The sequence below is a fragment of the Tetrao urogallus genome (assembly GCF_951394365.1).
Source record: "Tetrao urogallus genome assembly, chromosome: 3".
NCBI classification, from domain to species: domain Eukaryota; kingdom Metazoa; phylum Chordata; class Aves; order Galliformes; family Phasianidae; genus Tetrao; species Tetrao urogallus.
Window position 1 is genome coordinate 20,235,392 of NC_136815.1, and position 24,264 is coordinate 20,259,655.

The 24,264-nt window shown below is 40.5% G+C and overlaps 1 protein-coding gene across 1 annotated transcript; it reads left to right on the plus strand.

Moving 5' to 3' along the window:
• Positions 1–9,549: 9,549 nt before the first annotated feature.
• Positions 9,550–15,036, plus strand: ANKRD46 (ankyrin repeat domain 46; the record flags this gene model as incomplete). The annotated part of the gene is made up of 3 exons (XM_079533604.1): positions 9,550–9,860; positions 11,196–11,354; positions 14,820–15,036. The coding sequence occupies 3 exons, from the start codon at positions 9,550–9,552 to the stop codon at positions 15,034–15,036; spliced, it is 687 nt and encodes a 228-aa protein (XP_079389730.1).
• Between the last annotated feature and the right edge of the window lie 9,228 nt (positions 15,037–24,264).

Here is a 24,264-nt window from a genome sequence, read left to right on the forward strand (position 1 = left end):
TGCCGGCACTCCGGAGATACTCTGTTACACATGTTTTTGGGCGAGCACGCAGCTCGCCCCGCCGCCCCCCCCCGAGGGTCCATTTTCCGCCGCAGCCCCGGCGGCCTTCGCCGCGCGGCCTCCGCCCGCCAGGGTGCGCACGCGGCCTCTCCGCCGCCTCTCTGCTCCTCCGTGCGCGTCGAGGAGCGGCCGGAGCCGGGCGGGTGGCGCGGCGCTGGGCTGTGGGGACGGAGGCCGCGTCCGTCGGGCTGAGGGAGGAGCGGCGGCCGTCGGTGTGTCCGCGTGCGGGCAGCGGTAGCGGTAGGCCTCGCGAGGGCAAGGCGGGAATGGCGGCCGGTCAGCAGGCCTCAGGGCAGCGCTGAGGGGCGGCGGTGGCACCGCGGGGGAACGCAGCGGAGCTCGGCTGAGGTGGGCGCTGCCGGGCGCGGCTGCCCCGGCAGGAGTCGGCGGAACGGCCCTGCCCGCTGTCCCTGCCCGGCTGTCCCACCCTGCCGTCCGACAGTGGTGCGGGAGGGAAAGCCGGAGGTGTGAGGTAAATGGAACTCCAAGGTAGTGCTTGTTTCTGCCAAAAGTGTTTTTTTTTAGCTGTCTTTAGAAGATGAAGGAATTATTGTTTTTAAGGGAAATTAGGTAGTTCTTTTTTTTCTTTTTCTTTTTCTTTTTTTTTTTCTAGACAACAGCAAAGCAGCAGAGCTGTACCTGTGCTGAGAAGGTAGGGATAGCGTTGGAATGAAGGAGAGTAAGGACAGAGAGTAACTAGAGACAAACTGGGAAAGATCATCGAGCCTGGGTATAAAGGGTAACATGAGTTACTTAAAGATTCGTCTTGAAAACAGACTTACGACCTACTTAATAAAGATGTTGATGTGAAAAAAACAACACTAGGTAGTTTCAAAATATTTCATTGTGAAAAAAGCAAAAAAAAGCTGACCAATGGTGATCTGTAAAAAGAAGTTACTCTTACCTACGAACAAACCTGTAGGATACTTGGCATGGTGGTAGCTGTTCCCAAGTGACTGAGTGGAAGGGAATGGATGCACCAAGGGGAGCACAGGGTGAGCAGGGAGGTGAAGGGTCTGTGCTGACATTTGGCCTCTTGAATATTGCAGAACAGCCACCTCTTCTGCTGTCTGTTGAAACATCGAGCTGAACACTATGAAGGGAATAAATTCAGCTTAAGAGTGCAGTTGATACATGAATAGTTTAATATAGATGTTAAGGTTAATAGCATGTGAATGTAATATTTCTAGCCACCAGAGCACTGATGTTCAGAAGCAGCCTTCCCAAAGGTCAAGGAGGAGCAAGAACTCAAAATATGTTTTTAAGTGGAAAGTGGCTTGTTTGTTAGAGTAATTGCTTTTGCTCACTGCAGCAGGGAACTAAGCTTGGTGTTAACTGTAAAACTTAGGTCTTTTTTCCCTTTCCTGTTTAATTTGTAAAATAGTTGATTAACAAGAAAGCCATTTCACACCCTTCCAACCATTGTTAATTTTTTTAAAATAAATGTATTTATAGCAATGGTTGCACTCTGCCTTGTAGAATTGTTGACAGACAGAAAATTACACTGACTAATTGTTTTCTTTTTGAGTTGAAAAGAAGGTACTAGACAGTAAACTGAGATGAATTGACTGAAGCAAGGCATTTGCTTCTTATGTTTTCTTTCCAGAGGATCTCTAGCTTGCCTTTGCAAAAGGGAACTATAAAAGTTGGTTCAGATCTGCACTTAGGGGGAGGTTTCTTCTTAGCAGGTTTTGGTATCCCACATTTAGAGCTTCCTTATCAGCAAGAGAGGGAGATCTCAAGAGGTGCCTAAAGTTGTATGCATTCATGTATGCATTCATCTGTCCCAATTTCTGTTCTTGTGCAGTTCATTTCTGAGTACATGTGGCCTTGAAGTCCTCATCTGCAGCCTGGGGACCTGTGACAGAGTGAACTGCTAGTGGCTCTGCTAAGGATTCAGGTATGTTGGGATTCTGAGGGTTCTTTTCTATTTCATTGTCTGTTGGTTGCCTCCTTCATGGTATCGCTTGTGCTCTGATGCACCAATTAATGTGGGCATAGTGTATTTTGGAGAGCATCTGTTTATACGTGTGTTATGAAATACAAGATCCCTCATGTGTTCAGCTTTCTCTGAAGACCGTCCATAGTCACGCTGTCAGTGTAGATGGCAGGCTGACAGGCATGCTTGAGTGCATGCATCTATTGCACCAAACTTCACTTGTTGGTAATTATTTATTTTTTATTGAGGTGCTGCCATGGCATAAGTCAAAAAGGCAGATATGGAAACACTCAGGTTTGTTGTGGTTTGCTTTACTATTTAATGATGATACTAAGTATGTGTAGTACTGAAGAGTTCAAGTTCGCTTCACCATTTAAAGGAGATGTCCACTGAGTATGATGGACCAAAGTTTCTCTCTGATCTCCTGCAGTACCTCACAGAAGCCATATCTGTGCTGTAGGACTTGGTCAATTGAGATTTTATCAGTAGAGTACAGGAAGGAAAGGCTGCTTGGAAGAGTACTGTGGAGATACAAACTAAAACCTGCATCTGAGTGGACCAGAGTTATAGAAACACCAACTTTGCCAGCAGGCAACATTTCACATCCAGGTAGCACGGATACATCAGCAGAATTTCATATCGTAAACTCAAAAGATAAATTCTGTTAGCATGTGTAGATGGCATGTTGTTCAGCGTGCTCATGACCTCTTACAGCATCAGATCAGCATAACAGGTTGGGGATAGAGAAATGGCAGCGTGTTTCAGGAAAGGCTTCTGATTTATTGTTTTCCTGTGGGTTGTCCTGAACCTTTGGCCTTTCATGTTTGCCAGAGCAGTGCAGAGAGAGGTGTACACCTGTGCTTTTTGTGCCTGCATTTGTTTAGGACTGGTTCTCTCTGAAACTGGGTACCTTTGTAGAGGTATGCAATCTTTTAAGCCTCATCAGCTTCCACTGAGGATTGCTAAGAACCATTGTAGATTTAGGTGACTTATAAGGCTTACTTGGATTTTCAGGATGCATTTAAAAAAAAGAGTTCCCTGCTAGAAACTTTTACGGATCCCAGTCACAGCACAAAGAAGGTTTCTCACATGAAGAAATAATTGAGTTGAAAAATTAAAAAGAGGGCAAAAATAAATTGCCAAACTGAGGAAGGGAACTAGATAACAAAACATAATATAATGGCACGGGAAATTCAGTGTAGCTGAATAATGCAGTGTCATTATATAGGGTAAAAAGAATCCTGAGCCCCTGGAATCTTGGGCTCAGTTATCTTGAGGCAGAAGTTTTACCAGTACCAGTGGTCTTTTGTTTCTAGGTTCAGAATTAACAGCAGTTGATTAACAGCAGTTGAGCTGTCTCTCTCCCAGATTTTGTAGCTACAGTTTCAAAGCCATTTCACACCCTTCCAACCATTGTGAAGTTCTTGGTCGGTTCCAGCCTCCATGCAGATCAGGAGCCAGAGGATGGCCTCCCTGCTGTTCCCCAGGCTTGCCAGTTATCCTTGAGCTTGGAACCTGCTGTTTTGCCCACCTCCAAGCCCTTCAGACACAGAGTTGTGCAGATACTGGCACTACAGGTTTGTCTATATGGAGAAAATGTTGTATCTAAGCATTCTGAAGTAGCTATGTCTGAAAAACAACATCAGCAGATATTCATTAGAGATGCAGCCTGAATAGCGTTACTGTTCCATCTTACCATAACGTATAACATGGTCCAGTATGGCTCAATTAATTCTTTAAAATCATGATGTCCTGATAGAGATTTCAAATCTTTGGAATCTGTGAGTGTATCATTTATCCATGCAGCTTTGATAAACTGATTTCCTGCGTGAAAATGAAAATTCAGAGCACAGATGTCTGTATCTGGAGCCATAGCAAGAGTTCTGCAGCTGATGTCATTGCTTGGCTTATCAGCCTCTGATTTCTGTGATTTTCTTCTAAGGAAATAAGGAAGCACCATAAAATCTACAAAAAAACCCAGTCTGTGTGGATCCGGGGTTATCCATCATGCTGCTTACTTCAGTCAGTCCACGTGGTGGCAGCATTCTTCTAGAGACAAACGGTGCTCATACTGTGAACAGTGTCTTGTTGTTCAGTTAGAGTTGTCTTTTCCAAAAGACTGCTGCAAGATCTGCAGCAAATTTAAAGACAGACCCTTTGGTAGGATGGAACTGATTCTCGGGTTTGTTTAAAAAAGCAAACAAAAAAACAACCTGTAATGAACTTTTGGGTTTATATGTTAGTACCCAGCACTTTTCCAGCAGAACCAAAGAATTTGAATAAAGGTTTGTGAAGAAGTTGATGATGAAGTTGATGAATCATTCACATTGGTCATAATAAATAGCTTTCTATAAAAGCGAGTGCACCCAAACTGATATCAGCGATCAAGGAGCTACTGAAGTTACTTTACTGGTTCACATGTGCCAGTTGTGGGGCTTAAATCACAGAATAGCAGAATGGCCAGGGTTGGATGGGGACCTCAAGGATCATAAATCTTCAACCCCCCTGCCACAGGCAGGGCCACCAACCTCCCCATCAATACTAGACCAGGCTGCCCAGGGCTCCATCCAATCTGGCCTTGAACACCTCCAGGGATGGGACATCCACAACCCGTCTGGGCAGTCTGTTCAAAGAGTTGACTCCCCTCCCGTTTGTAGGCTCCCTTTAGGTACTGAAAGGCTGCAGTGAGGACCTTCTTTTCTCCAGGCTGAACAAGCCCAGCTCCCTCAGCCTGTCTTCATAGGGAAGGTGCTCCAGCCCCCTGATCATCTTTGTGGTTCTCCTCTGGACCCTCTCCAACAGCTCCCTGTCTTTCTTGTACTGGGGGCTCCAGACCTGGACGCAGTACTCCAGATAGTGCCTTACAAGGGCAGAGTAAGAGGGACAATCACCTCCCCGTTCCTGCTGGCCACCCCTCTTCTGATGAAGCCAAGGATACCATTTGCTTTTGAAAGTTACAGCCCATCTGTTTCTAACTGCTGTAAATTGCCTTTCTACCTGAATAGGTCTTTTGCAGAAGATAAACCATTCAGACATACTTACTTGCATGTTTGGTAGAAGAGCACTGAAACATGTAGTGCCACTGAATTGCCACTTAAGTCAAGAAGGGATAAAATGTCTGTGAATCTGCTTATCAACAAAGGTATTGAAAAAGAATGATCTCTTTCCTGTTGTTCCCTTAATTTGTGTACATAAATACACAGCAAATGCACCATATCATGTAGGGAAGCATTCTAAAGCCATGGATTGACGTTTCAGGTCTTGTTTATTTTCTGTCTTTTCACAGTGACATACAGCGATGAGCAAAGCTCTTGCAATTGCCATCATCTGCTAATCCATAAAAAAAAAGCAGAAATAATCCTTTTCATAAAGCGCTCTGTAGGCTGTGCGTGCAGAGCTCAGTGTGTGTGCAGCACACAAAATGCCACTGTGTAAAGCAGGCATAATGCTCTACTGAATCAGGTATGCTACTTTTTGCAGCGGATCTGTATTGGTAGAGAAATAAAACTCTCATCCAGTTGGACTGAAGAGCGAAGGGTAGCTAGTAGAAGATGCGGAGTCTCTCAGTGGAAATTGTAATAGGTAATGGTGGTCTTTCCTAAGCAGAGACTGCAACTGAACATACAGTTGAAGCAAAACACTCAAGCTGGAACGGTTTTCATTCATTTAAAAGCTGCAGAGGAAGAGCTCAGCAAGCCGCTGCCTCTGAAGTCCTCTAAAAAGATATTTGAGGAAGTTGTTTGCCATGAGCAAGTTGGCAAATGTCATGTAATGTAAGACGTGATGTGTTTGCTGAGGCTGGGTGTGGAAGATGTTATTTGTCCTTGATGTTACATTTCCATTTACTGTCAGTGGCAGTTTCTCTGCTGATCACTTTACTGACACGTAGATTCTAGGTGTGTTTGTCTTAATACTGAGCAACATCAACTGTTGTGCCATTTGACATTGTGCCATTGTTCTGAAGTGACAATTACTTCAGTTTTCTGAATGTTCTTGGAGACAGTGTTGTTTTGCAGAACTGGTAATCACGTAGCAGTGGCTGGGTGATTACTTACAGCTCGTCAAGTCCATTCATATTTTTGTGGTGGAGAGGCTGTCTCAAACAACATACCTCCTTCTTCTGGAGCTGTTTGGTAACTGTTGAACCAAACGAGAAAGCCGAGGCCAAACCATACGCTTACTGTAAAAATAAAGCCATCCACAGTTAGTGCAAATTGAGTAGTTTCAGCAGTAACAAGACTTGCATTTGGCTCTGCCTTTGGAATTGCTCAGGTTAACCCATGGCCACTGCCTCCATAGGTTGGAGTGTGCTGTGTGGGGGCTCAGTGTGTGACGCTGAGGTACGGCTGTGCACGGTGCAGCAGCAGGCTGCTAACAAGTGACGGTCAGTTATTCTGACATCATCACTAAGAATAAGCATTCCTTTGGGAAACAGGGTAATCCTCATCATGTGCTGAGCCTTATGTGTCACTGAAGAAGTGGCTAACAGCAAAATTGCAGGCATTATTATGAAAAGTATCCTGTGCTCAAACAATATCAATGTTGTATAAACTTAAGGAAAATGTGCTCTTATAGTATACTTTTCTAATAGAGAGTGCTTGCTTGAGAGGATGCCTTTGAGTTTACTTTTTTTCCGCGGGGCTGATTTCCTATCTCAGGACTAAGTTTTTAACAGTGAACCTTTTTTCTTTTTATGGAAGGATGATAAAAAAGCTCGATTTTCAGGAGATAGCAATGCGTTTTTAGAAGCAGTCATTTACTGAACCAAATTAATTGAACTCCCGCAGTGGTGATGTGTAGGGATATTCAGAATGGTCACTTTGCAGTACTTCAGTGTCTCACTGCTCACTAATGCAAGTCCCTTTGTGACGTGAGTGCATAAAGGGAGGTGTCCCAGCTTCCACAGGTTCAGCCTTGTGTTCTGATTCATCTTCAGAAGCAATATAAAGAGAATCACGCTTCGGATTTTTTTCTAAATTGACTTAATTAGATCTTCGCAGCAGGATTTTTTTTTATTACTATTCTTTCTGACTGTGAAATACTGAGATTTCATTTCAGTCTTCTGCTCTTCAGTGATGAATTCTTAAATATCGTAGTAATAATAAAATCTGAATCGGAAATATTTTCAGTTGTCTTCCTGGTCCCTGTGAATCCTTGTGCTTCCTTTCCTGAGAAGTGGTGAGGGTATTTCTGGTGTTATTTTTAGCTTGTGTTTAATCAGCATTGTGTGAAGTGACAGGAAATTCTGCAGGGCTTTACCAGACCTACACATCTGGTATGAAAATATAAACATGAGCTTAATTTAGCAGAGTGTGCCATACTGTTTCTCAAATTGCATATTTTTTGTCCAGTATAATATTATGTTGTTGATATACGTTAGGCCTTTTTTTATTTAAGAAGTTTAAGCACTCAAATACTGCGTTATAAGCAAGCCATGATCTTTTTATCAAGTACAAGTAGAGATTTGTGCTGTTGATATGCTGTTAACGTGCTGATAATTTGAGGTTTCTGTGTTATTTATGGTCTTGCATTAGAGAAGATTTAGTGCAGAAAGTAAAGGTGTCAGCCACACCGTGCAGAAACTGGGCCTGATGTTTTTGTGAGCAGGGATTGGGCTTGTAGAAGTGAAGAAGCATTCTGATCTCGTTCATGATTTGGGTGGAAAGTGGGCAAGAAAATTGAAATTGCTGTCAGCTGGCAGTCCTGGCTTTGCACCCACCAAGGTTTTCTAACAGACTCACTGAAATAAAAGCATCATGTCCTTACTTTCCATGTAGGGTTTTAAGAAGTCTGCTGACGCCCTAAGTGATGCTAGCCTTACATGAAATGTTTTATGTTGTATCAAGGAACTTTTTGCTACTGGAAGTAATTGTGGGAAAGTGTGCTCAAGTCAGTGATATACCATCACATGCTTAAAAACATATTTGCAGCCCAGTGGAATGTCCTCTGTCTCAAATCATTCCTTATACAGATAGCAGTATTTAGCATTTATCCCCATCACTTTGACTTCTGTGGCCAAGATAGCAAAAAAGTTGTGCATTCCTGCACAGGGAAACTGGGCATTGTCGATACATGTGGCAGAGTTTGTTCAAATAGGAAATGCAAAGGAGAGAAGTTTAATCTAATAACCTCAGCAGTCCCAGTACTATTAATCAAACCAGTGCATAAACATTAGATATGGCCCTGTGGGTGCTTTGATCTTGAGTGTGATCAAAAACATGGGGGGAAAAGCTATAAAATACAGACTTTATCATTCTCTCATTTTCTTAAGAGTTTAAAATTGAATTCTTTGGCTACTGGCCACGTTTCCATTCTCATAGCTGAATGGGTGCACTAATGTAGAAGAATACCTTGTATAGATGAGAAAATTTAAATCTGCATATAGCAGTCATATAGGAGGTTTGTAGAGTTAATCAGGATGCAGCTACAGCCTTACCCCAAAATACAAGCCTACATCAAGAGAGAGATGCTATTTCACGTGAAATGTCAGTTTCCATTCAGACTTTATCTGCTTAAAATTCTTTTTCTTCCTGTCACTTGAACCATGTTGTGGTTGTATGGAATCTTCTAAGAGTTGTCCTGATTTATATGATCTTTTATTGCCTTCTTTCTGAGGCAGCGCAGAACTTTGCTGTCCAGTCCCTGCACGCAACAGTGGTATCATCCTCTTGCATAGTCCTTCTGTTGTCTTCCTTCTTGTTCTCAAGTAATCTTCTTTGTGTTCCATAAGTCTGCTGTGTCATCATACCCTCATTATTTGAATTATCCTTAAAATAGCCTTTTGCAAAATTTCAGTCATGCTTCGTGAAGTGCTTCTCCATAGTGCACTTCTGGCTGTACACACAACAGTTCCACTCCATTTTATTGTCCTCCTCGTGCCCGTTTTCAGTTTTCACTTCCTTTGCTCAGTAGTTTGTGTATCTATGGCACTATGAAAACAATTTGCTGCAAAGTGCTGAAAATTGTATTTCTTGCACAATAAAGGGGTTAGTATTTGTAGTAGCCAAGTGTTTTCAGCAACCTACTGTGCATCAAAGTTCATATGGAGATGGCGGAAGCACCCCTGGAGAGGCTCTGCTTACATGCAGCTGGTAAGAATTGCACTTACTATCACTGTATCTGTTAGCTGAACTGCTTGTAGGCACCCAGTTTATGAAAAGTACTTCTCCCTTCTTTCAGTCTTGACCTGTGGTGTAGTATAGTTCAATATCAATTCAACTACATGTGATCTTTTCCTAGGGAAGAGGTACTCGCCTGCCTTGTATTGCTGGCATTGATTTTATTAGTTCTCTGTAATAACAAGGCTGTGCTACACTTCCCAGACATGAGTAGAAGAGCTCTTTCCATATTAACAGGAGGGAATGCAGCACATGAAGTTACTGTTTAGGACAGGAAGATTTCAGAGTTGGTTCCTGAGCTGGGTTGCATTTTGGTTCAGGAACCAGCACGGTCTGACAGATGCCTGCATTGTACTTATTTGCCTGGCTTCAACGGCACTTTTCCCGCCTTTTCTTGCAGGTTTGTCATCTATTGCAGAGGCAGTCAGAACCATGTCCTACGTTTTTGTAAATGATTCTTCCCAGACAAATGTGCCGCTGCTGCAGGCTTGCATTGATGGAGATTTTAACTATTCCAAACGCCTGTTAGAGAGTGGTTTTGACCCAAATATTCGTGACAGCCGGGGCCGAACCGGCCTCCATCTTGCTGCAGCCAGAGGAAATGTAGACATCTGTCAACTCTTGCACAAATTTGGTGCTGACCTACTAGCCACTGATTATCAAGGTAATACAGCCCTTCACCTGTGTGGGCATGTGGATACCATCCAGTTCCTAGTTTCTAATGGACTTAAAATTGATATCTGGTAAGTTGCTTTTTCTGGTTGGCTTTTTTTTTTTTTTTTTTTTTTTAATAGCACGTGTTTTATAATGTATTGGCATTCATCTCTAGAACATTGTATACAAATCTGCTGTTGCTGAAATACTGTATGTAGAGCAGTTTGACTTTGTACGATATCACTTACTAAAAGAATAAAAAGGCAGGAAAACAATAAGAGGCCACTTCTGCTGATCAAATGCAGCAAGCAAAGCAAATAAAAATAGCAGCTGCTGGTGTGGGCTGTTGTATCTAATTCTGCCTCTGCGATGACACTGCTATCCTGGTTTGGCCAGACAGCTAGGTGTGGGTGGTTGGCACCAAAAAAGAAAATCACATTGACTACTTTAAAAGGATTTTCTCCACCACAGTGCTTTTGTGTTAATTGTTGCACTGTATAAGACAAAGGAGATACAGTATATGTGTGTGTCAGTTCATTCCCGTACTCCTTTGGTGACAATGCTTCTTTTCAGTGTTTTCCCACTCCCTCAAAGTCTGTGACTCACTCCTTCTTTTAAATATTGTATATTCTTTCCTTCTGGCTTCCAGCAGCTGTCAGATGCCAATGCTCAGATGCAGGCTCTCAAGCTACAAATAACTAGCTATTTCATTGCAGTAACTGACTTATTTTGTTTATGAAACTTTCTGCACTGTCAACAATGCATGCAAAATATTTGAAACTTCAGAATGTTTTCTTTTTTTCTTTCTTTCTTTTTTTTTTTTTTTTTTTTTAACCTGTTCCCTTTTCACTTCTCCCTCATTGATGCTTTCATCCCAGCAAAGGAGTTAATGGCAGACCAGATTCTTCAAGGGTTGTGTTCTCTTTTTATTACTTCAAGCAACTCTGGTGAAAATCTGTAATCTGAAGGCAGCTCCAGTCCTATTCAGTATTATTTTAAAAGTAGCAGAGGGACCATCTGTATTTTATTTCATTTTTGCCCGATGTCCTCATACCCACATGGAAAAAGGAACTATGAAGAAGCAGATTGCACAACTTCATGAAATCATGCTGAATCTCAAACAGTGCTGTAAATCTACTCTTTTTTATTATAGCACCCAGAGATTCCAATTAAATTAGAACACTAGGAATTTTTATTTTATTTGTAGGAAGAGGAGTTGTGCTATTTCAAGCCAAAGTATACTGGTATTCTTCTGTAATCATTTACGGTATTATTTTTATAGACAGGAATTGTTTACAATCTTGTCTAACAAAATGGTTCTGAGCACTAAGTTTTACATTGTGTGTTATGCTAAGTTGTCTTGTATCAAATTTCTACTTCAAGAGTTTCTTTTCTTTGTGTGTCATTTTGTGGCATTATTTTAGCAATCACCAAGGTGCAACACCACTTGTTCTTGCAAAACGAAGGGGTGTAAATAAAGATGTGATCAGACTACTGGAATCTTTGGAGGAGCAAGAGGTGAAAGGATTTAACAGAGGAGCCCACTCAAAGCTGGAAACAATGCAAACTGCTGAAAGCGAAAGGTATTCACAAAACAAAAAAGAGATACTGGGAGAAATAATTTTGTGTATGTAAAATATGTCTTTATTAGTACTTGTTTACTGCCTTTAGATTGTTATGATTTGGCTTGCTTCTTTGTTCCTCAAAATGGAAAGTATCAGGTTTGGCCTGATACTATCTGACCAAATCCAAGTTAAGTTTTAGAATTTGGAAAAGTCTCTCAATAGGTCAAACGTAAGGGAAAGGAAGAACTGTAATTGAGATTCTCATTTTAAAAGTTGTAACTTTTAAAAAATTTAAATAATAACTCATTTTCTGTTATAACCTCAAGCAATAAGCATTGCACTGTTTCTCACGAAGCCAAAGAGAATATGGGGGGAAGTGAGAAATGCCAGTGGCACACGCTGACCTACCACACTTTCATTAACATGGGTTGTCTATATAAGGAAAGGGTGGCAGGCTTTTCATCTTCTGAACTTGAATAAAGGCTTTGATACGCTGCTGTTTATGAAATTTCTATTGGTAGTAGTTCTGGAAAAAATAAATGAGTTGTGTGGTGGACAAACAAGTGTTTAAAAGAGAGCTGGTGATTTCAGGAAAACAGCTCACCATTTCAGGGTACGTGCTGCGTGAGGGGGAAGACAGCAGTGAGTTCCTAAAGGTTTAGTTCTGGGACTGGGCATAGTTACCACTTTCATCAATGATTCTGACACAGAAAACGGATCTTACTGATGCTGAGAAGTGGGACGCAGGCAGCTCAGAGGATAGTTAGAATGCCATAGGAAAAAAGCTTGATAAGGGAAAAGAAATTGGAGCCCAGTGATCAGAGAAACCTTTTAAGCCCTGAGATACAAAATTGAATATTACTGTCAAAATTGCTTTAGTATAAAATATTGGATTTTCTGCCTGGTATCTCTCTGACTTTGTAAATTTTACTGGAAGTTGTTTAGTCCATATATCATTTCTGTCTTACTTTGTGTCAAAAGCTCAGTCGCATCTAAATGACGATTTTTGATTTGATGGTGTCTCTTTAATAAGCATAGCTTCATTTCTGTTATTTGACCTTCGTAAATGTTACATTGTTTAGTTTGGCAAGGAAGTCAGCAGTTCTCCTTGGGGAGAGGCACAGTCATATAAACAGTGCGTTACCCAGCTTGTTTGTGAATGCATTTAACATGTCTGAAATATATTATATTTAAGGTAACAAATAACAGATGCCTGCAGCAGTTAAAGCAAGTGAGCTTGTATGCTGTTTGCTTTGTAAATAAATAATGTCTTTAAACAGTTGGCTTTTCAGACTGCCACAGTTTCACTCCTCCCCCTTTCTATTTTTTCACACAATTTAGATGAATTTTGCTCAGATGAATGGCTTCTGTCCTCCTCGCTCCCTCCTCCTTACATTACCTACCAACCTACTGAAAAATAATGGTTGCTTTTTCTGTAAACCGTGAGCTTCACTTTTGAGCAACAATCTCTGATTTCAAATTTCTCCGGTTGTTTTGCAAACGGTTGCTGCTGGTCTGGAAGCAGAGGCCAGAGCTGAGTTCCCGGATCAAATTTCTGTTCTCTTGCTTTGCCTCCTGACAGCACAGGGGGAGGGCAGAGCTCACCTCTGTCTGTCAGCGCAGGTGACCTGTCCCTCCGCACTGCCCGACGTGACTGACAGTCGTGCCCACAAGTACAGCCAGAGGTGAACTTCCGTAGTATGCTGAAATAGAAAAGACCGTCCACCTGGGCTGTGTGGCACAGACTCTTCTGTGGGGTGCTTTGCTGTTATACTACTGCTTAAGCAGATGTAATTTGTCAGAAGAAAAAAATGCCTTGAGTACCATTACTTTTAATTGGGTTGCTGTATAAAATATCAAAAATGTTTTCTATGTCCCTTTTTCTGTTTAATGAGCAAGCATGTGATCTTTTCACTTGAATCACATTGCAGCTTTATTTAACCTCTGTGTGGTTATATATTAACTAGTTCGTACTGAGTGAGTGAGTAGTTGTGTCTTAGCCAGTGGCTGTCTTCTAATAAAGTCTTTGTTTTGCTTAGGAAATCATGAGCAAGGAAGATGACTAAATCCTGTAGCTATGGGCAAGCTACAATAGCTTTACAGCAAACTAAATACTTTAGAAGCAAAAAAGGCAAGCTGTTCAATAGGCAATTTCTGAAATTTTCTGCACATCACACTGCGATGCTTCAGTGAGCTATGGGAGTTGAAGTTAATTATTCTTCTGAGGCTGTACTTCCTAAGAAAAACATATGAATAGTGTGAAACTTCCATGGTGTAATCTTGAAAGGGCGATTCGTAAACGAGACAATCTCCAATAGCTTTATTTCCAGTAGCACAACTGGTGAACAGTAGCATTTATACAATTAGTTTTGATTTGGAAAATACTTTTCCATGTAAGGTTTTCTGTTATTATCGGTGTAAGAGAGACGTAGGAACATGGTAAGTAAAAGCAATTAGAGGAGAGGAAGAAGTGTTTTTCTTTTCTGCTTCCCTTCTGCTTTGATTTCACTGTGTGCACAGTTTCACCATTGGCTTTCTGTGATTGTCAAAGCACGATTCTCTAAACACCCGTGTGTGTCATTTCACTGCAAGGAGCAGTAGGGCTGTACTGACAACTGGAATTATACGTAAGTGTAATAAATTGATGAGAAATTTTTATAGACCAATTGTGAAACCAGCAAACTGAGGAGGATGCAAGAAGCCAAGTGGTATTTGAAACAACTCATGTTTTTTTCTAAAGATGATTCGTGGCCAAGATGACTGTAGCATTCTAATTCTTCTCATTTAAAAGTGAGAGTTGCAGGCCCTAATTTGTAGTCGGACAATTTAAGGGAGCTTGATGAATTTGGGGTGGAATGTTAAAACCAAGATCAAAGTGACTGCTGAGAATCGTGTGGCAAAAAACACAGCAGTACTAACTTGTCTTGAAGATCAGGAAGTTTTGGGTTGGTTTATTTTTTTCCAAATGTATTATTCTCTGTGGTGTTTTTAAGCTAGAAGAGAGGCCTCTCACAAAGAAATGCAGAGAGTAATAAAGATCACCTCATAGTTTGGAATCTAAATGATCTTGGTTAAAGTCGCCATTTCATTTGGCAGAGCGTACTTAAATTGTAATTGTTCTGTTAACAAGAGCTGTGCCCCTTGAGGTTTTATCTTACTCTCCATTAAATTCACAAAGCCATGCTTAGTGGGAATTATGAGCATTGACTTTCGAAGGCTTCTTAGGTGGCAAGCCTGCCAACTCAGCGCAGCCGTACAGATAGAGGTACTGCTCTCTTTACCCTGGTTAGAAAAACATCCTTTCACTTATCCTAAGTTTAGAGTCTGATCTGCTTTTCTTGATTTAGCAGGGGCAATGCTATAAATCTGCAGGTGGCTTTAGTTTTTCCTTTAGAACGTTTTGGTTGCTCTGAGTAGGATTACTGTCTTACTTAAAGGTGTGTTCTTTTCCTCTGATTTATTTTTAACTTTAATCCTTTGTAGTGCAATGGAAAGCCATTCTCTCCTTAATCCAAACCTACAGCAAGGAGAAGGAGTTCTTTCCAGTTTCCGCACGACGTGGCAGGAGTTTGTGGAAGACCTGGGCTTCTGGAGAGTGCTGCTCCTGATCATTGTCATTGCTCTTCTGTCTCTTGGAATAGCATACTATGTTAGTGGGGTGCTTCCTTTTGTAGAAAATCAGCCTGAGCTGGTGCACTGAAGCAAGTGAAAAGAAGTGCGCTGTGCTTTTCCATGTCGTAATCTTATTTTGAGCTTCTTGGAATTTTTCCCTCAGTGCAGACAGTGGCAGCTGTACATACTGTTTGCTCTTTTTACCTACCGTTAACCCCTCTGAAAGAGAGATTAATTCATTTCAAGTAAAACACTAAATTCTAAAGCATTCCAAAGCTATCTCTGTCATCTCGATTTGGAGGCAAGATGTGGAGATAATCCTCTCTGCTGATAAAATGTTGTGATTAGAAAAGGTCTTTTATAATGAATGTAACATTCTTGAGCATGAGTTGTGTAACCTAGTACACAACCAAATTTGATACATATTCCGTAAGAAGAGATGTAAATCTGTTGTTGCATAATATTGTATGTTTCAGTTGAAAGAAAAAACCAGTTTTTAAGAAGTCGTCTATGAATCTGAATAACATGATAATACATTTTGATATAGAGCCAGTACTGAGCTCTGTGTTCGTAGTTCTTTTAGTGCCTCCCCAGTTTCTCATCTGCTAGTTTATAAAAAGACTAGAAACAGTTCTAATCTTACTATGTCTTCACTGTATAGATCACTCCTTTATTTATTAGGTCAATATGGTGTTTCCTTCCCAGATGAATTTTATGTTAATATCTGCTTGAAGTAAATTGTGTTAGAACAAAGCCTCTGTAGTGCTTTAGCAGTAAAATTGTTCATCCTCTGGGGTGAGGAATTTGCCTTTGTGCTGAAATGTTACTAAGCAAACCTTTCTTTGTAAGGATGGATCGAAAGTGATGTAGGTGTTCTGCTTTGTACGTACCAGCAGTTCTGTAAGGCCATTGGCTCTGTGAAACATGTCATGAAGGATAACTTCTTTTCCTACTCAAGGACCTGATGGTCCCATACAGTTGTGTCATTTTCATGATTGTGGAAAGGACTTGATTAATTAGAATTCCTTCCTAGAATTTCTTTCTGTTTCAGTTGTTTTCAGACTGCACTTGCAGGCTTATGAAGTATTTTCTGAGCATGTGGAATAAAAGTCGTTTAAAAGTTAATATTTAGGAATATGGTATGAAATGAAATCCTATCCCATTCTGTACATAAGCTGTGAAATCCTTTGTTTGTAGGTAACCCAAAGATATGAATCAATTACATGCTCTTTTCTGAAGGCCGGGCTGATGCCACACGGTAGTTGTAGGTTTTCAAAGAAAGCAGATTTTCTCCTTCCAAGCTGATTAGATATACAACTCACTTAGTTGCATTCAAAACCTCCAAAAAATTGAATTCTCTAAACCTAATGGATTTTTTTTTTTTCACTTTACCACTCCAGAATTGTTGCTAAAAGACATCAAACATTTGTAAGATTATAAATTGCAGTAAGTATTGGTAGAAGTACTTACATCCCTCTGTTCTGCTACTGTGTGTGTTCTCCCTTCTTGTTTATGGGTTTGAGCAGAGGGTTATTATCTTTGTTTTGCTGTGTGACGTGGGCTTCACTAAGTTGGGGCCCATTCTTAATTGCATCTTGATCTCATTTCTTAAGCCAGAGGTTAATGAAACAGTGCTTTCCTAGCAGTTGCAAAACCACAAAAAGGAAAACCTCTTAAAACAAAAGGAAAGCACCAACAACAAAACAGCATTCTCTTTGAATATTTCAATTACCGTAATCTGTTAATGAAGAGAGAAATGTAAAATCATATCTAAATCGCAGTTACTTTTCTGGATTACTCCATTTCTGTTAATGGTACAGTTTATCTTGAATAATACTGTCTTTCAATATGTATTCCCTGCATAATTTGTAATTGTATTCTCAGTATGGGTGAATGCCACAAATAAATATACATTGTAAATATGTTTTGGTTTATTATTGCATTAGTACAGTGGTAATGATGTGACCCTGTTTTACTGAGGGCTTTTTGTTTTGCATTCATAGTAAGCATTTAAGAAGCTGGGAGACTCTGCTCCTAAGAAATGGAAGCCATGCTGTTGGCTTAAATGAAGTTTTAAAACACAGATTGTTTAGATTTGCCTGCTTTATTTTCAGCGTTGTTTTTACATTGTGCTGTTTCTTGCCTAAGATTTCAGGTATTGTGTAAGCCATGTAAAGGCCCTTCGAGATGTAAGGCTACCTTAAGGGGTACAAAATGCAACCAAGAAAAGCAAGTTTGTAGTGTCTGCTACTGTCTGAAATATCAACATGACAGACATCTGACTGAATGAGAAGTTTGCTCTGTGCGCACTTCTGCTACTAAAAAAGGACAGCTGTACCTTTTATTATAACGTTAACAGCTTCCTGTTCAAAGACTGATTCTAAAGAATGAATTTGCTTTCTAAACACTGGGTTTCAAGGAATATAGTCCCTCTTTCTTGGAGGAACAGAAAGATGACTTTAACCCACTTCCTCTTGAAGCTCTTGTCATAGTATGTTTCACTATTGCAGCGTAATGACATTAATTTGTTTAGGCTGTCTGTGGATCAATAAGTTTTCTTTTATTATTTATTATTATATGGGCACTTTCCAGATCCAAGACAAGTTCTTGTCTTGAGCTTATTATGCCAGAAAAGAAGGAAGTGAGAGAGAAAACAAACGTGGAGTGAGGAGGTGGTTTTTTTCCAGTGCCGTAAGACGACTTGGTGAACAAGATAAAGCAGACTGGAGTGTAAAACAGAGACACACAAGCTACTCTCCTGAGGACCATCCCTGTGCTTGCATTTGTTCCATGGCAAGATCATGTCTTACCTCACCCCTCACCTGCCATCGTGTCATTTTTATCCTCAGGGGCTTCTATTTACACTCATATTGATACTTTGCTTCGTAGAAGGGGATGACCTGTTGTGTGACTATCTTGGGTGGGTCTTGTTGTCAGTTACTGCAGTATAACACGTATTTCATTACTAGACATAGTCTGGCACTGTGAAGTGTATCATCACAAAAAACTGGGAAAGAAAGAACATGGTTTCCTGTAGGAATATTGATACAGAAGACCTAGGTACTATGATTGATCTGGAGACTGATTTTTTGCATGGGTCAACTAATCACTCCGGCTGGTTTTTGTCTCTTGGAGAAGTAAAAAATAACAAATTCATCTGGTGGCCTAGTTAGCTACATAGCTGCTGTCCTAACCAAAAGTATTTTAGTCATAAGATGTTAGAGAAATGCAAATTAAGTAATTTGTTAAATTCTACAATGTAACTTTAATGTAGAGATTGCAAGTGAAAACTCTCCTTCAAACTTAAAATAAAAATAAGGAGGTGATATTGTTTCTTGTATTCAAAATTTAGAAGTCTGGCATGTATTTAAAATTAACATCTGTTTTAACATTAAGCTTGAAATTAAATACAGTCAAACATCTTAAAGGCTGTGATTGGATTTCCTCAGGTGGAATTGCCTTATGCTACCTGAAGTTGACTTCTTTGTCAGATGACATGAGTTAACTTGTTTCTGCAGTTGTTACTGAAGCTAAACTTGATTCATATTTGAATTGGTGATTAAAATCAGTCTTAAACGATCTGAGAATTATGTCAGAATGCTTTTCCGTCACTTTGTGTTCTTCCATTTCAACATTAATCCTGAGTGATTGATCACTTGGGATATGCTTTGTGACGTTTCATAAGCGATCCACAGCATAACAGAACTTCTTGTCAGTTTTTACTGCATTTCTCATCTCCGATATTGGGGCCTTCTAGAAGAATTCAGACGTCATTGCAGAGTTTCCTAACTCGCAGTTCTCTGTAAACATGGTAAGTGCTGAAATACTTGTGAATCATAAATCTCAAATCTCTATTAATATAAAATTCATTTCTGGTGACAGTAGAGATAATTCTGCGTGTGCACTTGCAGATGGTAGGATTCATGTGTTGTCTTAAGCATATCTAAGTATTTCAGCTGAATTAGTGTTGTCTGGCATCTTTCATAGTGCTATTTCAAGTACTTCAAAGGAAGGACACTTCTGAAATACAGAGTATTAGGAAATAAGTGCAAATAGTTGTTAGTTGTTCACTATTCGTTACAGGGGAGTGAAGTGTTCCCAGGGTCATGCTGCCACGGGAATCTGAGATGAAAACTGGAAATCTCAGATTTACTGAGATTGACTGGCATAGTCTGTGCTCTTAGCAAGGCACAGTTTGTGCTCTGATGCAGCTGAAGCAGTTTGCCTGCAGAACCATGAAAAAGTCTCTCTGCCATTAGTATTTGTTGTTTGTAGGTCATTAAACAACCGCTATTTCCCAATGACTATGGTGAGGCAAAATTGCTAGTTTTCATTACAGACAAGTAATGGGAAATCCACTGGAAACTGCTGTAACTGAAAAGCAATAAATGAGAATTTCTGCTGAAGTCAATGTATGAAGAAAGAAGTCACTGCTGTGACTTGCAGTGACATATTCTTTCTGTTTGAGATTTTAAGCTGCCTTCTGGAAAAGAAATAATGAGGAGACACTTGGAACAGAATTTGTTGGTGGCGTGGTTTGCAGAAAATAGGAGCGAAATGAATGCAGTGAGCCAAGGCAGCAGCGGGGAGGCAGAGCAGTGTGATGCCTTTATGAATCACTGCTCAGAGGCCAATCCCACTGTCTGTAAGAAGTGTGAGTAGCGAGCAGTAGCAACCTCTGAGCAGGGAGAAGGATTTCACCCACTTGCAATTGCACTGCTTCATAGGGGTGCAACCTGAGCTGGCCCTTCTTGACTTTCAGTGTCTGTAACGCTGCTATTTCAGACAGCAGCATGTTTGAATGTGTGCCTGCATTAACAGCTGCTCATGTGCAAGCCATACTGGTTCCTCTTAACAGAAGAATCTTTCTGCACTTAGGTTATTAGAGGTAGTTTTACCCAATGTTAACAGAATCTCTGCAAAATGTGAAATATTTCTGCTGTATTAAATTATATTTAGCTAAATATCAGAAGGCAGGAATGAGATAAAGGATCAAATATATGCAAAAATATCTAGTTTCTTTAAAAAAAAAAATAGATAACATTATGCAGAGCAAGAAAAAATCACAATTTATTCTGAACAGTAGAATTCCTCATTAAGCCACTTCCACAGTATGAGGATTTTTTTCAGGTAATGTTACATCCTCTGGCAGGCAGGTTTTCTAGTAGAAAAGATGATGCAGCCTTGCAGTGGTGTGAGGGCAGTGATGTTTGGAGGTTGTACTGGCTTAACAAAGTGTGCACATTGAAACGAAACCAATTAATAGAGATAGCTGATTTCTCTTAGGATTTGTGAAGTGCTGTGTGCTCTTCCCCTTGTTGTTTTAATTGTCTCTTTGCAGGTTGAATGCCTGGACTGGTTTGGTTTTGTAGACATATTTCCAGTCAGAGAATGAAGTGGATGCCCCATCCCTGAAGGCATTCAAGGCCAGGCTGGATGTGGCTCTGGGCAGCCTGGTCTGGTGGTTGGTGATCCTGCACATAGCAGGGGGTTGAAACCAGATGATCTTTGTGGTCCTTTTCAACCCAGGCCATTCTATGATTCTGTGATTCTATGAAGTAGATAGACGCCCATACATTTAAGCTGGCAAGGACAGTTTCTGAATTGGGCATAGAGGACAAAGGAGTATCTTACTAAAGGAATATCTTACTAAAGGCTTTGTCAACTCGTTTGAGGACTGCTCAACCCTGCCAGACGTGTTTGTACAGAACTGGTGGTTTTCCCATTTATGGTACTGGTTTCAAACCCTGTGTCAGTTGATGAACACCAATGGCTAACGTGGGGCTTGAACCGAAGGCCGTCTTCAAAATTGTTAATTACAGTAGAGGTCCAAGTTTTATTCTTTGTTTCAGAGTTCAAGGAACATTTTTTTTTAATCTAATGATTATTAGAATTACAGCCTGCAAATGTACTCAGATAATGAGCATGTGTGTGCCTATACTTCTGTATTCCTGTGCCAAAATTAGATTTAGGAGCAGTAAGCAATGCCTCCACTGAGATTAGTTTAGAGTAAGTCTAATTTAAGGAATTCTGTTTTTTGTCATTTCTCCTCAGATTGCTGTTTAATCTGCTGTCAGCTCTGTTTTTATTCATTGCACTGACTTACTGACCTATTTTCTTGGTCTCCATCTCCAGATTTGGGAAACGTTTTCGATCCCATTACCTGCCTCAAAAAGGAGTGCTTCTCATTGACCAAGCTCCTTTGTTTTGACACGAAGCAAATCCACCAGTTTCACAATGTTAGTCAGTTCTCATTGGTTTTTAGAGCCATAGAGTTATAGAGTTTTAGATTTACAAAGTGATTGACTTGCTAGTGTGGCTCAATTGGTTGAGTTAAGGACTCTGTCACCTTGTCCAGTTTTTGTATGAAATGCAATAACAGTTAAGGGAACTATTGGTGCTGATTTTACCTGCTCCTCCAGAATGCCTTTCAGATGGAGCAAACAGTTTGAAGATTAAAGAAAATCTGGCAGTGAAGCTAGAGAAGTGTCTATTTCTTGTATTTTCAGGCATTCAGGACCCCAGGAATCATGTGTTCGGCACATGGAGCCATCTGCCATCTGCCAAAAGGTTGAATATTTTCATAGAAGATCTTGATCTTGGTCTTTTATGTATATTCTGCAGCTTGGAAGTGTAAAGTTTTGAAAGCTCTTTTCTTCTTTCAAGCGACAAATCCGTTTCATTAGAGCAGCTAAGAACCCACTGCATTCTTCTCAATTCTGTTCCTCCCCATTGTTTCTTCAAGACCACCCCATTTCTTATGTGCCAGGAATTCTGTTTATAAAGCACGTTTCTTCCATGTAACTTCTTTCCATCTTGTCATCTCCATTGCTTACTGCGTGCTCTCTATCTCATCTGAACTATTGTACGCTCCATCTGCCTTGTCCAGTCTGTGCTGGAAAGTCTATGGGATGGAACACGTCATATTTTGAAGAGTGGCTTGTGAATTGGCTCCAGTTCACTGCTAGCAGCAGTACCCATCTTTTTAATCTGCACTCTTCTGTAATGATGACACAAGAAGCTAGCTTTGTTTTCAGTTTTACTTCCTTTCCCTAATCATGCACTTGATTCTTTTGGTACTTTCACCATATCAAACTAAGTTGTGTGTAGGCACTGGAACAGCTTCCTCAGGGCAGAGCTCATGGCCCCAAGCTGCCAGAGTTCAAGAAACATTTGGAGAGTGCTCTCAGACACAGGGTTTGAATTTTGGGTGGTCCTGTGTGGAATCAGAAGCTGGACTTCATGATCCACATTCCTTTAAAATCAAGATGTTCTGTGCTATTAAAAAACATGCTCCAAAAGTTTACAGAGTTGCTCATGATTTAATAATTTTAAGAGAGAGATCTACATGAAGATATTAATACATCTTATGAGTGTAGGTACCAACAACTGACACAGAATGTCATTAAACTTTTTAGTAAGGTTAGGTTTACCACCCCTCTCCTGACTATGGCTCCACGTGGGCTTATGCTGGGCAGGTAGAGGACACTGCAATAGCCTTCCAGAGGGGACATACAGCATTGGAGATGTTTTTCTTCCATTACAAGGAAGATAATTTTGATAGTGGATAGAAATAGTCTCCTGAGGCCAAAATAGATATTAAGAGATGAGACCCACGCAATTTCCAGTTACTGGCAAGTGTTGGTGAGCAGGTTGCTGTTTTACCATAGGTTATATTTTGCCCTTTTCATCAGTGCCCTCACAAGGAGATAAAGATGCATACCCGGTGAAGCAGTAGAGATGAGAGGAGCTGAAGTCTATGCTGTGTGGTCTGTTATCTCTGCATGGCCAGCTTGTGATCACAAACCATGGTGCCACCAGTGCACAAAATAGAGCATATTTTCTTCATGAAAAATGTTATGAAAGTAAATTCCCTTGTTTGGTGGGTTTTCTTGGTCAGTGCCTTGGCTTTAGATTTTTTTTGTAGGCAAGGAAGAAGTAGGACCTGAAGTTTGAGGCAGCTTTGTGGCGTATGAAGGAAGAATGCTGAAAGTCCAAAAGAGTAAGAGGGAAGATTTACAGAGAGAGCTTAGCTGCTTCCTTAGAAATTGCAGATGTTTCTGAGGAAAACTAGGCAGACATGGATGCACTCCAGGCAAGAACAGTTTCAGTGGAAAATGTTTTCATTTTCATTCTTCCAAACATAGATATCTGAGTGTCATCTTACGGGGGCTCTTGAAATGAGCAAAACATCCCCAGTTTTGTAACAAGAAGCATAGAAGAACTGGAGCTTTTCCTCTTGGCTAGAACAGTCAATGATAAGGAACTGAAATGATAACATTTTTATTTTGAAAGTTATTTGTAACATCATTTAAGATGTTTATTTGTACTGGGGCTCAGAAGGCTGATTCTGAAATGCTAATGTGTGGCAGAAGTAGTGTCTGGTTCTGACTTGACACACAGAGTAAGTTTAGAATGTCAGGTTCTAAATTAAGTATCAGAATATGTGATTTCCCTGTCTATTTTTTACATTTGGGTATTGGAGTCCTTTCAGCTGCTTTACTTTACCCAAAGACAAGTTCAAATAAGGCTCTTCAGTTATTTATTCTCTACTTTCTGGGTTTTGCTTGCTGGTAATTTTTGTCATTTGAATTTCAGTCTCTCTCTCTCAGTGCACAAAAGAGATTGCTGTCAGGACTTACATCTGAATCTGCCAGCAATCCCTGGTTGGGATTTATCCCATGGCTTAAGTTATGCAAGCGTAAATTAGACACAGCCAGAGCAGGGAATGTGGAACAGGCAGCTTGCAGCTTCAGCTTTTCTGTGTTACAGCCTCTGCACATCCATTCTAGTTACTGAGAGAGTTGTGTCAGGTCAGGCATTTCCTTTCTGCTTGCCTAGGAAAGGAAATGGACTTTTTATGGATGGAAAGTCTTTACAGAATGGAAATGAAGCCTTTATTCCTACTACAGAGCCAGATGCCAGGTTGTCTGGTTATAGTATTGTCACATTATCAGCATTTTCTCTCACACTCGTCCTGGTTAATGTCTAACTTAAAAGGTTTTTGAAACTGTTGTTCCACTTAATTTTCTTAGGTTTCCTAAAATATTTCATCTTTAGGACAAGTTAATTTTGTTCATCTGCCTAAAACAAATTTGTTACATCTGATGTTCCAGCATGTACAAATAGGTCCGTCACTGAGGAGCAGCCATGTGTATTATGCAGCAGCAGTATAGAAATAGTCCTCAAGAAGTTGGAATAGCAGCATCACTGCTGCTTTCTTACAGTCTTGGGGATGCCAGGAACTGCATAAAAGGGAACTGTTCTGGATTCTCTGCATTTTTAACGATTTTCTTTGTTATGGAAATCTCATGCC